Source organism: Salvelinus alpinus, chromosome 17 (assembly GCF_045679555.1).
Source record: "Salvelinus alpinus chromosome 17, SLU_Salpinus.1, whole genome shotgun sequence".
In the NCBI taxonomy this organism is placed as follows: Eukaryota; Metazoa; Chordata; class Actinopteri; order Salmoniformes; family Salmonidae; genus Salvelinus; species Salvelinus alpinus.
Window position 1 is genome coordinate 14,895,072 of NC_092102.1, and position 16,520 is coordinate 14,911,591.

The window sequence follows — 16,520 nt, forward strand, 5'->3', positions numbered from 1 at the left end:
TTTTGTACTTTAACTACTTGCACATCATTACAACACTGCTTATAAACATACTATGACATTTTGAACTTTTGTGAGAGTAATGTTTACTGTAATTTTTTTATTGTTTTTTTCAATTTGTTAATTATCTGTTTCACTTGCTTTGGCAATGTAAACATACGTTTATCATGCCAATAAAGCCCTTCAATTGAACTGAACATTGACAGAGAGAGAAAAGCAAGTCGAGATTTGCATACACTATTTTTGATTAGTCATAATGTAGATATGCAGATAATATAATACTGAAGAATGGTACCAGGCCTAAATCTAATGACTACTGAATAAGGCCTACATTTACTGATAAAATTGTTATTCAATTCGGTGCTCAGCGTGCACGCATTGCGTGGGACGTTGTCAGCTAGTAGGAGGGGTCTCAGGCGTTTTGGGCCTGGGCTACAACTGCGGAGGAGAGAGCAGACCAGGCAGCGTGGTCGAGTCTGTCGCTGAAACCCGCGAAAAAAAGTTACTTTGAGTGAGAAAGAGCTACCGAAAATATGTCTGGAGACGACGATCCACAAGAGCAGACCATCGCCGATGATTTGGTCGTCACCAAGTACAAAATGGGTGCCGAGATTGCCAACCGTAAGTGAATATGAACATGTTGATTTAGTAGACGATTGAGTTTAAACGTGACCGAGTCCACTGATTGTAGCAGAGCTGACTAGCTAGCATATTCATCTATCACAATGCAGCCATGTGCTGTGTTGCTAGCTAGCGATAAATCAATGACTCGTCAGGGTTAGCATTTTGCCCGTGTCGTGGAGAAATCGTAGCCACGAATTAGCATATTATTGCTAGCTAATACTAAAGTTAGTCTATACATGCACTTATGTAACTGCTAGTTAGCTAAAGTGGCTAACTGACATGCTGCTAGTGAGCTAACTAGCTAACATTCAATGCACTGCCTGGGAAGTTGTCACTGCTGGTAAAACTAACTGGTCGACAAACTGCCTTCTGAATAAGTTATGATCCAGTTACATCTACCTAGTTACAATTTGCAAAGTTTAGTCAGTTAATTGCCAGAGTTATTTCTACTAGCTCATGTTGCTAAGCTAGCTACGTAGCACAGCTGTTAAACGCAAAGAGGTCGTTTTTTCCCCAGCGCTCATCTCTTGAATGCTGTCAATCATCCTGAACTGTCACCTGCAGCAAGTGAATCGTTTTCTCAATAAACATATGGTTTTCATTGTATATGTAACAGTCTTGCGTCCGTCCCTCTCCTCCCTCCCAACCTGGGCTTGAACTAGGGACCCTCAGCACACAATCTACAAGTCACCCATGAAGCATCGATACCTATCGCGCCACAAAAGCTGCGGCCCTTTCAGAGCAAGAGAAACGACTTCGAGATCTCAGAGCGAGTGACGTCATCGCGCAACGCTAACAAAGCTACCAATTTCACACCGTTATATGTCGGCACAACTACCATCAGCATCTGTCAGTTCAGTGGCAATGCATTACCTCTGACCTGCAACACGTAACACAACTATAGCTAGCAGCTATGCAATGACGTTACTCCCTGTGCACCCACCTATAGCTATGATATACTCCCCGTGCATCAACATTAAAGACCTGGATGTGTGTTCCTTGGAATTTATGTAAATCCTGATGATCTTCATGTACTTTGCTTCAATGACAAGAATCATATCTTTGCCTCATGGTATGCTTCATAACAACCGGTGTAGACTACTAACAGAATAACAGTGAAATGATATTCGACAAACAGATTTAAAAGTGTGAATATCCACGGCCTTGCCTTATCAAGGTCTCCATCAGTCACCTTCTCTGATCCTAATACGAAATACTTGAGGCTTACTCACTTAACCTCTGTTCTGTCCTCGTGTTCTTTCCTATCCAGAGGCCCTGAAGGCTGTGGTGGAGGCAGCCAAGGCTGGTGAGACAGTTGTCAGCCTCTGTGCGAAGGGAGATACCTTCATCATGGCTGAAACTGGAAAGGTCTTCAGGAAGGAGAAGGACCTGAAAAAAGGTATGGACCTCATCTCATTGGTTAATTAAATAATTCCCGTTGTCATGACTGAGTGACGTCAAGTAGCTTTTCTAGAGTTTTGTAGTTTACTTTTTGACTGTAGAAAAGTTTAATTTCAAGTCCTATCCTCGCTTACTCATCCTTTCTCCTTGCCTCCTCAAAATGTCAGAGGGAAGTGAGGAGAGAGGAGACAAGGAATCAAGGGAGACACTTGATATTCCCTTGTTGTGCAGACAGTGCATGGAAAATGACTTGCTGACATTATTCAATGTAATTAAATGTCTGTACTTTATTGCCTCCCCCAGGCATTGCTTTCCCAACCAGCGTGTCTGTCAACAACTGTGTGTGCCACTTCTCTCCACTGAAGAGTGACCCTGAGATCACACTGAAGGACGGGGACCTCGTCAAAATGTAGGAATGTTGTATTGAACACTGTATGGAACTGTTAATGGATGTATCTGTGCCTTTTCTGTATTGCTGGCCCTATTCAACTGTTGGGAGACTACCCCTTCCCATGTCAATGCACGGGCCAGTCTGATGGTCTTGAGTCACTGTGCCTACTCTTGTGTTGTGCAGTGACCTGGGGGTGCACGTGGACGGCTTCATCTCAAACCTGGCTCACAGCTTTGTGGTGGGAGTGACCAAGGTAGTAGTACTTCAATCGTTGTTTGCGTTGACGTTAGCGAGAGTGCAGATGTCATGCAGAAATGCCAGCATACGGATATTAACAGAGACGGACGCGCAGCACATCAGAATTTTTTTTATACGCGTAGTGCAACAGTCACGTAACGTTAGGAAGAGGATTGGCAGAGGCCACCCTCCAGTGCAGTGTAACGCATCCACATAACAGTAGATGGTTGTCTTACGTCCTGTGTAAATCAGCTGCGTCGTTGCTTCACCTTCACGTCCTGTTTTTCTCTTTTGTTCATCAGGATGCTCCGTTAACGGGGCGTAAGGCGGACGTGATCAAAGCAGCACACCTGTGTGCTGAGGCTGCCCTCAGGCTGGTCAAGCCTGGAAACCAGGTGAGGTGCTGCGTCAGCGCTTTACTGAGTGGACAGTCGGAGACTGGTCCCGGATCTGGTTGTGCTTTATCGCCAACTCCTATGGTTTGAGTTGGCTGTATAGCACAAACAGATCTGGGACCAGGCTAGTCAGGGACACAGTGACCCAGTTTGGAAAGAAAAGCTTAACAAACAAATCAAGTTGGTATCATTGTGACGGTACAGTATTTCCATCATTGGATTCATAGCTGTTTTAACATTTTGGGATGTTTATCTCTCTCGTTCAGAACTCACAGGTCACAGAGGCCTGGAACAAGATCGCCAAGTCATTCAAATGCTCAGCTATAGAGGGTGAGTGAGTCACCGCTTGCCATTTAAACCTAGATGGCGCCTCACTGCCATATTCATACACAGTACATTCAATCCCTTACATCTTGTACAGGTAGCTTGCCAAATCGCATACCGTGTTTTTAATCCAGTGTAACACTCTCTCCTCAGGCATGCTGTCCCATCAGTTGAAGCAGCACGTTATTGACGGAGAGAAAACCATCATTCAGAACCCCACGGACCAGCAGAGGTGAATTGAAGACATGATCCGTTAGTCTCAGATCTCTGGCTTGTTTAGTATTACTTACCCGACGCATATCTCAAAGCTATGTGTCTCGTGTTATTGTTGTGTCTGAAGCACCCGATGAATTACTAATAGTAGTTGCTCTTAGGGGAAAAATAAGGTTGAATTATTAATGGGCTTGTTGCTCTCTCTCTCTCTATCTGTAGGAAGGACCACGAGAAGGCTGAGTTCGAGGTACATGAGGTGTACGCCGTGGATGTGCTCATCAGCACCGGAGAAGGCAAGGTGAGGGACAAGTTGTGCTCAATTCCCCTGCTGGTTGTTCTCAAATCTATGAAAGGATCACCTTCAGGAGCAGCAAAACAGCACGGACACATGACCTTTTTTCCTATGCGTTGGATGACTACTGTCCAACTCCTGTCGTCACTTTGAATGTGCTGTAAAAACCCCCTCCTTTCATTGCGCTAACTTCCCATGTCTTCTATTCCAGGCGAAGGATGCAGGCCAGAGGACCACCATTTACAAGAGGGACCCAGACAAGCAGTATGGCCTGAAGATGAAGACATCCAGGAGTTTCTTCAGCGAGGTGGAGAGACGCTTCGATGCCATGCCTTTCACTCTCAGGTGACACATGAGACGCACCGCGTCCTTTTAGTCAGAACAGGTTCAATGAGAAATTTGGTGGGCAAATGAGTTTCTATTGACTAAGACGATTGAAATGAATTGATTTAAGACATTGACCACAACCTGTCGCTGTCATTTAACTCAACTGATTACATTCAATTCGATTTAGGCTATTGGGTTTCCTCCAACTGATTCCCTTTTTGTAATCAAATGGTTTTTTTTGTATCTCTTTTTGATAATCCTCTTTTTTTCTCAGGGCGTTTGAGGATGAGGGTAAGGCAAGGCTAGGTGTGGTGGAGTGTGCCAAACATGAACTGCTGCAGCCCTTCAACGTTCTGCACGAGAAAGAAGGCGAGTTAAACGATATCACCAGTCAGAGGCTATGAATGAACTTTTTGTGTGAAATTTGTAATCCCGTGATGGCTCGCTAAAGGTGAATTGACATGCAAATAAAATGTAATTCTTTGCAATCTATTCGTTCAAAGCAGTGTGCCACTTAAGCACTGCAGTACAAAATTAGTTACCTAGTCAAAATTGAATAAAATTGTGTCACATGCGCCGAATACAACAGGTGAAATGCTTACTTACGAGCCCCTAACCAACAATGCAGTAAACAAGTAATTAAGAGAGCAGCAGTAAAATAACAATAGCAAGACTATATACAGTGGGGCACCGGTTAGTTGAGGTAATATGTACATGTATGTAGAGTTATTAAAGTGACTGCATAGATGATAACAACAGAGAGTAGCAGCGGTGTAAAAGAGGGGGGGGGGTGCAATGCATATAGTCTGTGTAGCCATGACTAGGTGTTCGGGAGTCTTATGACTTGGGTAGAAGCTGTTTAGAAGCCTCTTGGACCTAGACTTGGCGCTCCGGGTACATATCATCCTATGTTTACTGACTCCTTTCGCCTGTCTAGGTGAGTTTGTGGCCCAGTTCAAGTTCACCGTGCTGTTGATGGCCAACGGACCCCTACGTATCACCACAGAGCTGTACGAGCAGGAGCTGTACAAGTCTGAACACGAGGTAGAGGACGCAGATCTCAAGGTAAAACAACCAGCTGTGTTGGAACGATGGCCTACTGCTCTGGGGAGCTACACTGGGGCTTCATGAAAACAGTAGGTTTTTAGCAGCTTTTTGCTAACAAACACGGGCCACTTTCTCAAGTGTTCTTGGGCGTGAGCTGGTGCCGTGTTCTTGAAAATGGAACCAGAGCGTCATTTTACGCTGAGCAACGTCAGCCTCTTGTTTATGCTCAGGTTTTGTAGAATGAGGCTAATTAATCTAATGTGGCATGTTGTTAGCTGATTTGGTATTTTCACTAAGCTGAGATGGTTGCCTTGTTTTTTTCTTCTCAAAAACCTACCCTTTTTTTGTTTTTTTTAGGCCTTGCTCCAAAGCTCAGCGAGTCGCAAGACACAGAAGAAAAAGAAAAAGAAGGTAGGCTACACGGTACACCGTACTGTGATGTAAACACATGTACAGTGCCATCGGAAAGTATTCAGACCCCTTGACTTTTTACACATTTTGTTACGTTACAGCCTTATTCTAAAATGGTTTCAATTGTTCCCCCCCCTCAATCTACACACAATACCTCATAATGACAAAGCAAAAAGAGGTTTAAAAATGACATCACATTTATGTATTCAGTATTCAGACCCTTTACTCAGTACTTTGAAGCACCTTTGTCAGTAATTACAGCCTCGAGTCTTTTTGAGTATGACACTACAAGCTTGGCACACCTGTATTTGGGGAGTTTCTCCCATTCTTCTCTGCAGATCCTCAAGCTTTGTCAGGTTGGATGGGGAGCGTTGCTGCAGATATTTTCAGGTCTCCAGAGATGTTCGATCGGGTTCATGTCTGGTTTCTGGCTGAGCCATTCAAGGACATTCAGAGACTTGTCCCGAAGCTGTGTGCTTAGGGTCGTTGTGCTGTTGGAAGGTGAACCTTTGCTCCAGTCTGCGGTCCTGAGCGCTCTGGAGCAGGTTTTCATCAAGGATCTCTCTTTGTACTTTGCTCCGTTCATCTTTCCCTCGATCCTGACTAGTCTCCCAGTCTCTGCTGCTGAAAAACATCCCCACAGCATGATGCTGCCACCACTGCGCTTCACCGTAGGGATGGTGCCAGGTTTCCTCCAGACGTGGCACTTGGCAATCAGGCCAAAGAGTTCAATCTTGGTTTCATCACCAGACCAGAGAATCTTGTTTCTCATGATCTGAGAGTTTTTAGGTGCCTTTTGGCAAACTCCAAGTGGTTTCTGTTTGGCCACTCTACCGTAAAGGCCTGATTGATGGAGTGCTGCAGAGATGGTTGTCCTTCTGGAAGTTTATCCCATCTCCACAAAGGAGCTCTGTCAGTGACCAATGGTTCTTGTTCATCTCCCTGTCCAAGGCCCTTCTCCCCCGATTGCTCAGTTTGGCTGGGCGGCCAGCTCTAGGAAGAGTTGGTGGTTCCAAACTTCCATTTAAGAAGGATTGAGGCCACTGTGGTCTTGGGCACCTTTGTTGCTACAGAATGTTTTTTGGTACCCTTCCTCAGATTGGTGCCTTGACACAATCCTGTCTCAGAGTTCTACAGACAATTCCTTCGACCTCATGGCTTGTTTTTTTCTCTGACATGCACTGTCAACTGTGGGACCTTATATAGACAGGTGTGTGTGTGCCTTTCCAAATCATGTCCAATCAATTTAATTTATCGCAGGTGGACTCCCAAGTTGTAGAAACAATTTTGAGTCTTGTGGCAAAGGGTTTGAATACTTATGTAAATAAGTTATTTATGTTTTTAATACATTTGCAAACATTTCTAAACTGTTTTCGCTTTGTCATTATGGGGTATTGTGTGTAGATTGCTGATTTAATCCATTTTAGCATAAGGCTGTAACATAACAGAATGTGGGAAAAGTCAAGGGGTCTGAATACTTTCCGAAGGTCTCCCTTGGGAAAGACCCCAATGGTACTTCATGCTTTAAATAAAAATACATGTTAATGTGACAACTACATTTTATGAGTCTTGCCTCAATTCCCAAGCAACTTATTTTTGTCAAAAGGCTTCAAAGACCGTGGAAACTGAAACGGCACCAGGACATCCAGCGCCAGCGAAGGTCGAGGAGACCGATGCTGCGAAATAAAACCTTCCACCCCCCCCCAACCCTGTCTTCGTCTCCAAGAATACTGACAGACAACTGACCAACCCAAAGAACAGACGTCAATAATCCCTCCATCCTACCCTCCTGTCTTGACATGCCTGCCTTGTGGCGCTGCCTAGCCTTCTGTGATAACCTCCAAATGTAAACGATGTCAGACTGTACCGGGTGATGGTGCTGCTCACGCCTAAATTCAAATTCCTGTCACATCCCCACTCAACTGTCACATCCCTTTTCAATATCAATGTCCTTGAGACAGCAGGGTTCTCCCCAGAATAGTAAGCACGTTCGGTGCGATGACGCTGAAAGAGAGGGATATTGAGTAGAACAAGGGCATTTTCCGGAGTAGATTCTGTGGGAGACACGTTTATACCATCCAGTCATTGAGCCTTGAACTGTAATTCTATAACGATGTATGAAGGCAAAGCACGACAGTGGAGGGTTTGAGATGACTGCACTGCATTGTGCCAATGATAATTGTGTAAAGGAAAACCTTGTTTGAGGTCATAAGCAAGAAGTCAAGTCTCTGAAATGGATGTCGGTGTGTCCTATTAGGGAATTAAATGGGTAATAACTTAAACCCTCCATAAGCCTACTTAACGCTGTTATAAACCGCCATGACCGCAAATGTAAACTGACTACATTGTCACACAAACTGTTATTTACAGTGGATAAGCAAACTTCCTAGCGGCATACCTAGCTATCTTACCTCCAGTAACAGTTTGTGACATAACTGTCAAGTCCGTTGCCGTGGACATATAGTCAATGGATTTTTAGAACAGGGAGTCGGTTAAGGGGCTTGCTCTCACTGCACACACAGACATTTGAAATTCTCATACCCAGTAATGGAGGGTTCAGGTGTTCCCATTAAATGATTTGTTCTGTGTAGGACGCCATAATTAATTTCATACTTCACTGGTACTACCACTGCCACAGCGCTCAATGAATTCCACCTAAATTAATCAGTGTTTACATCAGTTTCCATAGCGGTTTAATACTTGATACTTTCTATTGTAAAAAAAATAATAATAAAAAATCCCAGTTTCAGAGGCTATTTTTTAGAATCATCTAGACTAGAACCATTACAACGCCGGCATCAAATAGCAACCCCATAATATTGAGTTTGGGTGGGGCAACTGACCAACTGCTGCACCACTAGTTCTTGTTAGGCTTTTCATTCTGAATAGGTTATTCGAGGGAGAGATCCATCCTTGTGGAAATGTTTCTTTACTAGGTTGATGACTTTCTAAATTTGTTCTCATGAAAGAAATGTATCATCTCTTGCATTGTACATGTGTGTGGATGTAATTCTTAAGTCCTTATTTGGGAAGTAATAGGGGAAGTTCTCGCAGTAAAATTAGGCATTTAGGAAGGCCTTTGAAATTGTCATGTCAGAATTACAACCCATCTCAATGTCAATATTTTACATACTTGACTGAAAAGTAAATGCCTCATTCTGTGAATAAGATCCATTGATCATCCCACTATAATCAGATAAACCTTTTGAAATATGGCCATTCCTTGATAAACTAACTCGACAGTTGACAGTTATGACTGCTGACCCCTGCACTGGATGTGGAAACCATACATGCCTCGCTCAGTATAGAGGTATTGACAACTGTTAAAATAATGTACATGGTCGTTCTTTTTTTGGATTTAGAAAGAGGGAGTTTTTTCTTCATGGTTTGAAATAAACTTTAAAACAAAATATGTGGATGTGTTGTTTGTCTCAATATTGTCTTATGAACCTCCCCCATCTAAAATAATGTACAGAATAAATACTGTACATGTAATTACATGGCTTTCTACACAGCATAACATATACCTCCACACTCAACAGTAAAACAGACATTTTGTAATTGTATACAAAAATAATTTCGATTGACAATTGATTGATCCAAGTCTTAGCACAGTTCAAAACCATATATATTATTGATGAAAGATGCATCATAGATAGAAGCAGGATACAGGGGTTAGTTATACGAAAAACTCGTTGAAAAATCATTGGCTGCATTTCCCAGAGTTCATGAGCATCCAACAATGATGACGTAATCTCAGTGTATAAATAACCAATCGAACAACAGTCACGGTCTTCTTGGAGACGGTGCCATCTTGTAGAGGTACATAGAGAACTGAATTTCAAGAGTTGTTTAACGTCAAATATGAATCCAAAATAAACCTTTCTAACTAAAAGCCATCCGACTAATCAACTTTTCTCTCCCATTTCCTTACAGACACCCCTCCACAACATGAGGGCCAAGGTGAGTCATTTCCCCTCTAAACAATTTGTAGTCCGCTTGTTGCTATGCTAGCTAAGAGTTAGCCAGCGAATACCTAACTTACTAGCTAGTTCAGCCATCTAACTAGTTGTAGGCACAATAACAAACTGCACAGAATTTGGAAACTACCTGCTAAGCCACATTTAATTATTTTCAATTTAATCATTAGCCATGGCTTTCTGAGCCAACTGAAATGGTTGATAGTACTACAGTTGTGGCCAAAAGTTGAATGACAAATATGAATTTTCGAAGTCTGCTGCCTCAGTTTGTATGATGGCAATTTGCATATACTCCAGAATTTTATGAAGAGTGATCAGATGAATTGCAAAGTCCCTCTTTGCCATGCAAATGAACTAAATCCCCCCCAAAACATTTCCACTGCATTTCAGCCCTGCCACAACAGGACCAGCTGACATGTCACTGATTCTCTCGTTAACACAGGTGTGAGTGTTGACGAGGACAAGGCTGGAGATCACTGTCATGCTGATTGAGTTCGAATAACAGACTGGAAGCTTCAAAAGGAGGGTGGTGCTTGGAATCATTGTTCTTCCTCTGTCAACCATGGTTACCTGCAAGGAAACACGTGCCGTCATCATTGCTTTGCACAAAAAGGGCTTCACAGGCAAGGATATTGCTGCCAGGAAGATTGCACCTGAGTCAACCATTTATCGGATCATCAAGAACTTCAAGGAGAGCGGTTCAATTGTTGTAAAGAAGGCTTCAGGGCGCCCAAGAAAGTCCAGCAAGCGCCAGGACCGTCTCCTAAAGTTGATTCAGCTGCAGGATCGGGGCACCACCAGTACAGCACTTGCTCAGGAATGGCGGCAGGCAGGTGTGAGTGCATCTGCACGCACAGTGAGGCGAAGACTTTTGGAGGATGGCCTGGTGTCAAGGGCAGCAAAGAAGCCACTTCTCTCCAGGAAAAACATCAGGGACAGACTGATATTCTGCAAACGGTACAGGGATTGGACTGCTGAGGACTGGGGTAAAGTCATTTTCTCTGATGAATCCCCTTTCCAATTGTTTGGGGCATCTGGAAAAAAGTTTGTCCGGAGAAGAGAAGGTGAGCGCTACCATCAGTCCTGTGTCACGCCAACAGTAAAGCATCCTGAGACCATTCATGTGTGGGGTTGCTTCTCAGCCAAGGGAGTGGGCTCACTCACAATTTTGTCTAAGAACACAGCCATGAATAAAGAATGGTACCAACATATCCTCCGAGAACAACTTCTCCCAACCATCCAGGAACAGTTTGGTGACGACCAATGCCTTTTCCAGCATGATGGAGCACCTTGCCATAAGGCAAAAGTGATAACTAAATGGCTCGGGGAACAAAACATTGATATTTTGGGTCCATGGCCAGGAAACTCCCCAGACCTTAATCCCATTGAGAACTTGTGGTCAAACCTCAAGAGGCGGGTGGACAAACAAAAACCCACAAATTCTGACAAACTCCAAGCATTGATTATGCAAGAATGGGCTGCCATCAGTCAGGATGTGGCCCAGAAGTTAATTGACAGCATGCCAGGGCGGATTGCAGAGGTCTTGAAAAAGGAGGGTCAACACTGCAAATATTGACTCTTTGCATCAACGTCATGTAATTGTCAAATGCCTTTGACACTTATGAAATGCTTGTAATTATTCTTCAGTATTCCATAGTAACATTTGACAAAAATATCTAAAGACACTGAAGCAGCAAACTTTGTGGAAATTAATGTGTCAATCTCAACTTTTGGCCACGACTGTACATTAGCTACTTGAGGTTAGTGTTTTGCTGCATCAACACTTGCTAGATTCCTATCTCTAGTCCCACTTAGCCAACGTGGCTAGCAATCAACTGACGTCAGCTGTCAAACCATAGAAATGTGTATATATATTCAAATTTTGTGATCAAGTTGAGGAAATGAGTGTAGTACAGTAGGCTATTTATTCTAAATGCATGGCTCTGGTATCATTACTGAAGCCAAGCATTGTACAATAATTACATGTCAAACGGGCCCTTTCAGTCGATGGTGGGTGTGCATGACTGCAATGTCCCCACTACACTAGAGCGCATGTTAACCAAATTCAGTTTGCATGGTAGCAGTACTGTATTGATAGCACTTTGCTGTGTATGACTATGCAACCATGCTTCTGAAATTACGAGTACAGGTGTTTCGGCACTTATGTATTGCCGTATCGCTAACATTGTCCCCTCTGTTCTCTTTCAGTGGAGAAAGAAGCGTATGCGCAGGCTGAAGCGCAAGAGGCGGAAGATGAGGCAGAGGTCAAAATAGACTGCCCCCTTACAAAACCATGTCTGTGACCTTTCTCATGGACACAACACGGGACCAAGGATTTCCCAAGAACTCAAGTCTGAAACAAGGCACAGGCCAACAAGAGGCTACGAAGAGATGGTGCTACTGTTGGTCAACCACCTGCCTGGGAGATTTGATATGGGGACATTCTGTATTCTTTACTCTTCTACAAAACCATCCCTACTCCATTGCTTTTGTTTATATTTTCAAAGTTTTTGGTTTAAAATTAAATTGACTCAATGTTGTTTTGAAACTGGGTCTAAAAATGTTAAGACGTCATTATTTTTCATTATGCCCTATCAAGTTCAGTTGCAAAGATTTGTAATGCCAACCTGAGGGGTATCGTACGAAGCAGGTTTAATTCCACTTTGAACTCGGGATAACCAGTCATACTGAAGTGGCTCACCTTTTAGCTTGGGCAATGAATTCTAAAACTAACCTGCTCCAGGTCTCGCTAACTAATTGCACAGAGTGATTGAACTGTGAGTGGAGACCTAATCTGATTACCCTCTTGCAAAGACTCATCATTAAGGAAGACTGATTAAATGTTTTATGACAGAATGCATGTGAAACTAAATGCAATGCAACACTGACTTACAAATAAATATTGGGTGGATGCTTGTGCATAATGGTACGTTTTGACTGCTTCAAAGGGTTGGTCGCTTTGATTAGGCGTAAATGTATTCAAACATGTTTAGCTAATGTTAACTAGCTACTCTAGGCTAATGCGCCGCTAGCTAACAAACTACATACTATAGCTAAGTGAAATATAAGCTAGCATTTAAGGCTGAGGCCATTTGGATGTAATGAAATAGGCCTACGGTATGATGGCATTATTGGCCTAATGTGCAATCAATGTGCCCCTTGCCATTGTATGTCTGAAGCAGAGAATAGCTAAACTCACACATCATTTGCATATTGTTGAGCTATATGTTCTCCATTAAAAAAAAATATACCAGTAGATAATGTATATAAGGGTAAACATAAGCCATATTTTCTACATTATTTTTATAACTAGAAATTGTTTACTGCAAATCCAACTCTTTCATTCTAGGTACAGTACTGTACATGAAAATAAGGTGCTGACAATTTTAAGGTTCATTAAACATTTAAAGAATTTAAACAATGGTGCATGGGGAGAGTTGTAATTCTACCTCGTTTATTTGCTGAGAATTCTTTTAGAATGCAGAGACAATCAGGTCAATGGCATGGAGGAGGATTGCAGAGATTTTGGTGTTAATGATGGGCAAAGAGAGATTTGCACAACAATGTTTGCAAGTCAAAGTCACAATTTCCTTTACCCAAAGTACCCTTTCATGTGCATGCAGGCCTATGTATTTTACATGTAGACCTATGTATTTTACATGTAGGCCTATGTATTTTACATGCAGCCCTATGTATTTTACATGTAGACCTATGTATTTTACATGTAGACCTATGTAGTTTACATGCAGGCCTATGTATTTTACATGCAGGCCTATGTATTTTACATGTAGACCTATGTATTTTACATGCAGGCCTATGTATTTTACATGTAGACCTATGTATTTTACATGCAGGCCTATGTATTTTACATGTAGACCTATGTATTTTACATGTAGACCTATGTATTTTACATGTAGGCCTATGTATTTTACATGTAGACCTATGTATTTTACATGTAGACCTATGTATTTTACATGCAGGCCTATGTATTTTACATGTAGACCTACAGTGGGGAGAACAAGTATTTGATACACTGCCGATTGATACACTATTGCACTGTGCACTAGTGCACTATTGACCAGGGCCTATCGGTCTCTAGTCAAAAGTAGTGCACTATATAGGGAATGGGGTGCCATTTGGGATGCATTTTCAGAAAGGGAGACCTTAGCTGTGTTCAGTATGAAAAAACGGTGTGTTAAGTTCAATTAAACGGAAACGGTGCTGTTCTAAACAGCCAGTTGAAAAACAGGGAGGGTTTGGGGAGCGCTGTTGGCATGGCCGCTGCCCTTTCAAATACATCACTCATCGCTTCAAGCCACACCAACCAAACCGAGCAAATATACCTCAAAATCTGTTCAAGAATGTTGAATGTTTTGGGGATACGTTTGCTCCATTTGGTAGGTGTGGCTTGAAGCAACGAGTGACCTTTTTAAAGGGCAGCAGTACATTTGGAACCTACCACCCAACTCAGTTTTTTTTAACCATTATTTAACTAGGCAAGTCAGTTATGAACACATTCTTATTTACAATGACGGCCTACCCTGGCCAAACCCTAACGACACTGGGCCAATTGTGCACTGCCCTTTGGGAATCCCAATCAAGGCCGGTTGTGATACAGCCTGGAATCGAACCAGGGTCTGCCTCTAGCACTGAGATGCAGTGCCTTAGACCACTGCGCCACTCGGGAGCCCCCTGTTTAATGGGCCACGGGTGCTTGACAGCCGTGTAGCTGTATTAATGTGAAAGGATGTATTTAGCAGGCTATAGTGGGCTCGTCTAGAGATGTGCCTCAGACCTGTAAGGAGAGAAATTTAAATACACTATTATTAGACACTCATGTCTGGCCTATAAACTGCACTCTATCTAAATACTCTGACTGCTCTGCAGTGACACTAAGTGGAGCTATCACAGCAACAGGCAAGCAACCTTGACTACCGGTAGGCCTACATTAGTAGCTGGGTAGAAGTAGTTTCCCTGGATATATGTCTCTTCTAAAGAAATTATAATTCTGTAGGGAAAAACATGTTATTGTACATTTATAGCCCATTCATGTAGACTTTTATTGTATTGTTGCCAACGGTAGGCTATATTCATTTTTCTATAATTTTAGGCCTGTACAAAATGTAGTAAAACCTCAATTAGCCCAAGTCCAACCCAAAACCTCAAAAACGCTGGAACAAACAGGTTAAATACCCTGAAGGCAAAATGGTTTGGTCTCTCTGATCCCTCTGGTCTCTCTGATCTCTCTGGTCTCTCTGATCTCTCTGGTCTCTGGTCTCTCTGATCACTCTGGTCTCTGATCTCCCTGGTCTCTCTGATCTCTCTGATCTCTGGCACAGTGTTGTATTTACAGGATACCTGTTCCAATAGATGTCAGCCAAGGATACTTACCTGTCACATGGTGGTGGTGTGTAAACAAGGGATAGCCTTCCTTGGCTTTGAAAATGGGTATCCTATTTTGTAGGACATTTTCTAACTTGAATTGGCTGTCTTGAGGTTGAAATAAAATGAAAAATAGAAAACATAAACGCATAGGCTATACGTTTTTCCCCTTTACAAATGCATGTTGGACTATTAACAATCGGATACTAAATTACTAACCTACTGGTAGCATGCCGACAAAAAAAACACAGAACATTCAACAGCCTACACTAGACTCCAAAACGTGCACTCACCCGTGCGTAAATAGGCACATTATACCAGGCAGGCGTCAAGAGATAACGGTTTGCTTGAGCGGTTGCTGTCGTTGGTTGCTTTATCAAGAACGTCGTTTAGCCTACTATCACATTTATTCATATGCCTACTACCGTATGTATAGGCTTAGGCTACTGCAAATAGATTATCAGTCTGTTGGAAAGCTAGCTATGCGTTTTTTTGTGAAAACTGCAGCAGCGCAATAGCTTTTTTCTTGTATGAGACGTCGCTCATTGACTGGTTGGTGCGGGGGAGTCAGTGCGTTACAACTATTCTCGGAACAAGTTAATTTTAAGGTGACTTTTTTCTCTATTGGATTTGAGGAGGGCTTTCACTTAGAAAACACGCCCTCTCAAGTCTGACAAATATTAGAATTTCACTTGCCTGTGTCTGCTTGTCAGTGCGTACACGAAGAGAGGGTTTTGGCTGTTTAGGCTACCTATTCAAGAGGTATTTTAGACTAACATTTCGTGTCAATAGAGTAAACCACTGTCAATGGTTTGCAGGCTTAACTTAATTCGGATTTCGTTTAATTAGTAATTCACCAACAAGAAGGCACTGAACGCTGAACTGCATAGGTAGCTGTTCCATGGAGAAGGATTTTGCGACGCCATCTAGGGATGCAGGGCCGAGCATGGCCACAGGCTCGGGGGCTGCAGATTCCGCCTTGCCGGAAGAGACGCAGCCACCCAAACCGCCCGGCCAACATGCGGTGTCCGTTTTGTGGTCCTTTGGAAAATGCCTGGCTACACTTTTGCCAGTTTACCTGGCAGGATACTTCGGGTTTAGTATCAGCTTAGTTCTGTTCGGTCTGATGGTCTACATGGGATGGAAACACAGTCGCAACGAGAAAGTGATGCGGCTGCGGTCAGCCATGTACGTATTGGAGAACGAGAGAGCATACACCACTGCAAGGGCTTTTAGGAGTAAACGGGAATTACCCCCATGGGTAAGTGACAAACCTATACTGTATTGTGTATTCTCTATAGGCTCAGCCTGCTGCTGCAACTGCAGATTGCAGAACACATCTGCACCCCACTATCTAGTCTGCAATCTGGTCATTTAAAGCCACAGTCTGCAATATAATATTTCCATTCATTCAAATGAATAAAATACACCCTTTGATTTAGAATAATACCGAATGATTTAGAAATGCATTACATTAACTCGTCATAATCAAAAAACAA

At 42.8% G+C, this 16,520-nt stretch overlaps 2 protein-coding genes across 4 annotated transcripts in view; both read left to right on the forward strand.

Moving 5' to 3' along the window:
- Positions 1-371: 371 nt before the first annotated feature.
- On the forward strand, positions 372-9,071 carry LOC139542236 (proliferation-associated protein 2G4-like). The gene is made up of 13 exons (XM_071347426.1): positions 372-618; positions 1,892-2,020; positions 2,326-2,431; positions 2,597-2,666; positions 2,953-3,045; positions 3,312-3,375; positions 3,523-3,601; positions 3,802-3,880; positions 4,086-4,219; positions 4,476-4,570; positions 5,139-5,266; positions 5,606-5,659; positions 7,266-9,071. The coding sequence occupies exons 1-13, from the start codon at positions 531-533 to the stop codon at positions 7,344-7,346; spliced, it is 1,200 nt and encodes a 399-aa protein (XP_071203527.1). The 5' UTR covers positions 372-530; the 3' UTR covers positions 7,347-9,071.
- A 6,264-nt stretch (positions 9,072-15,335) lies between these two features.
- Positions 15,336-16,520, forward strand: part of LOC139542226 (extended synaptotagmin-1-like) — a 28,844-nt gene continuing 27,659 nt past the window's right edge. For all 3 annotated transcript variants that reach the window (XM_071347402.1, XM_071347403.1, XM_071347404.1), the window contains exon 1: positions 15,336-16,282. In XM_071347402.1, coding sequence (XP_071203503.1) covers positions 15,923-16,282 — 360 coding nt within the window. In that variant the 5' untranslated portion in view covers positions 15,336-15,922. The remainder of the gene's footprint in view (positions 16,283-16,520) is intronic.

Bases quoted from the DNA above. Each gene is read 5' to 3' on its own strand.
- LOC139542236 (XM_071347426.1), top strand. From the start codon at position 531: ATGTCTGGAGACGACGATCCACAAGAGCAGACCATCGCCGATGATTTG. The intron at 3,046-3,311 runs GTGAGGTGCTGC...TCTCTCGTTCAG, and splicing joins TGGTCAAGCCTGGAAACCAG to AACTCACAGGTCACAGAGGC. The intron at 3,602-3,801 runs GTGAATTGAAGA...CTCTATCTGTAG, and splicing joins AACCCCACGGACCAGCAGAG to GAAGGACCACGAGAAGGCTG.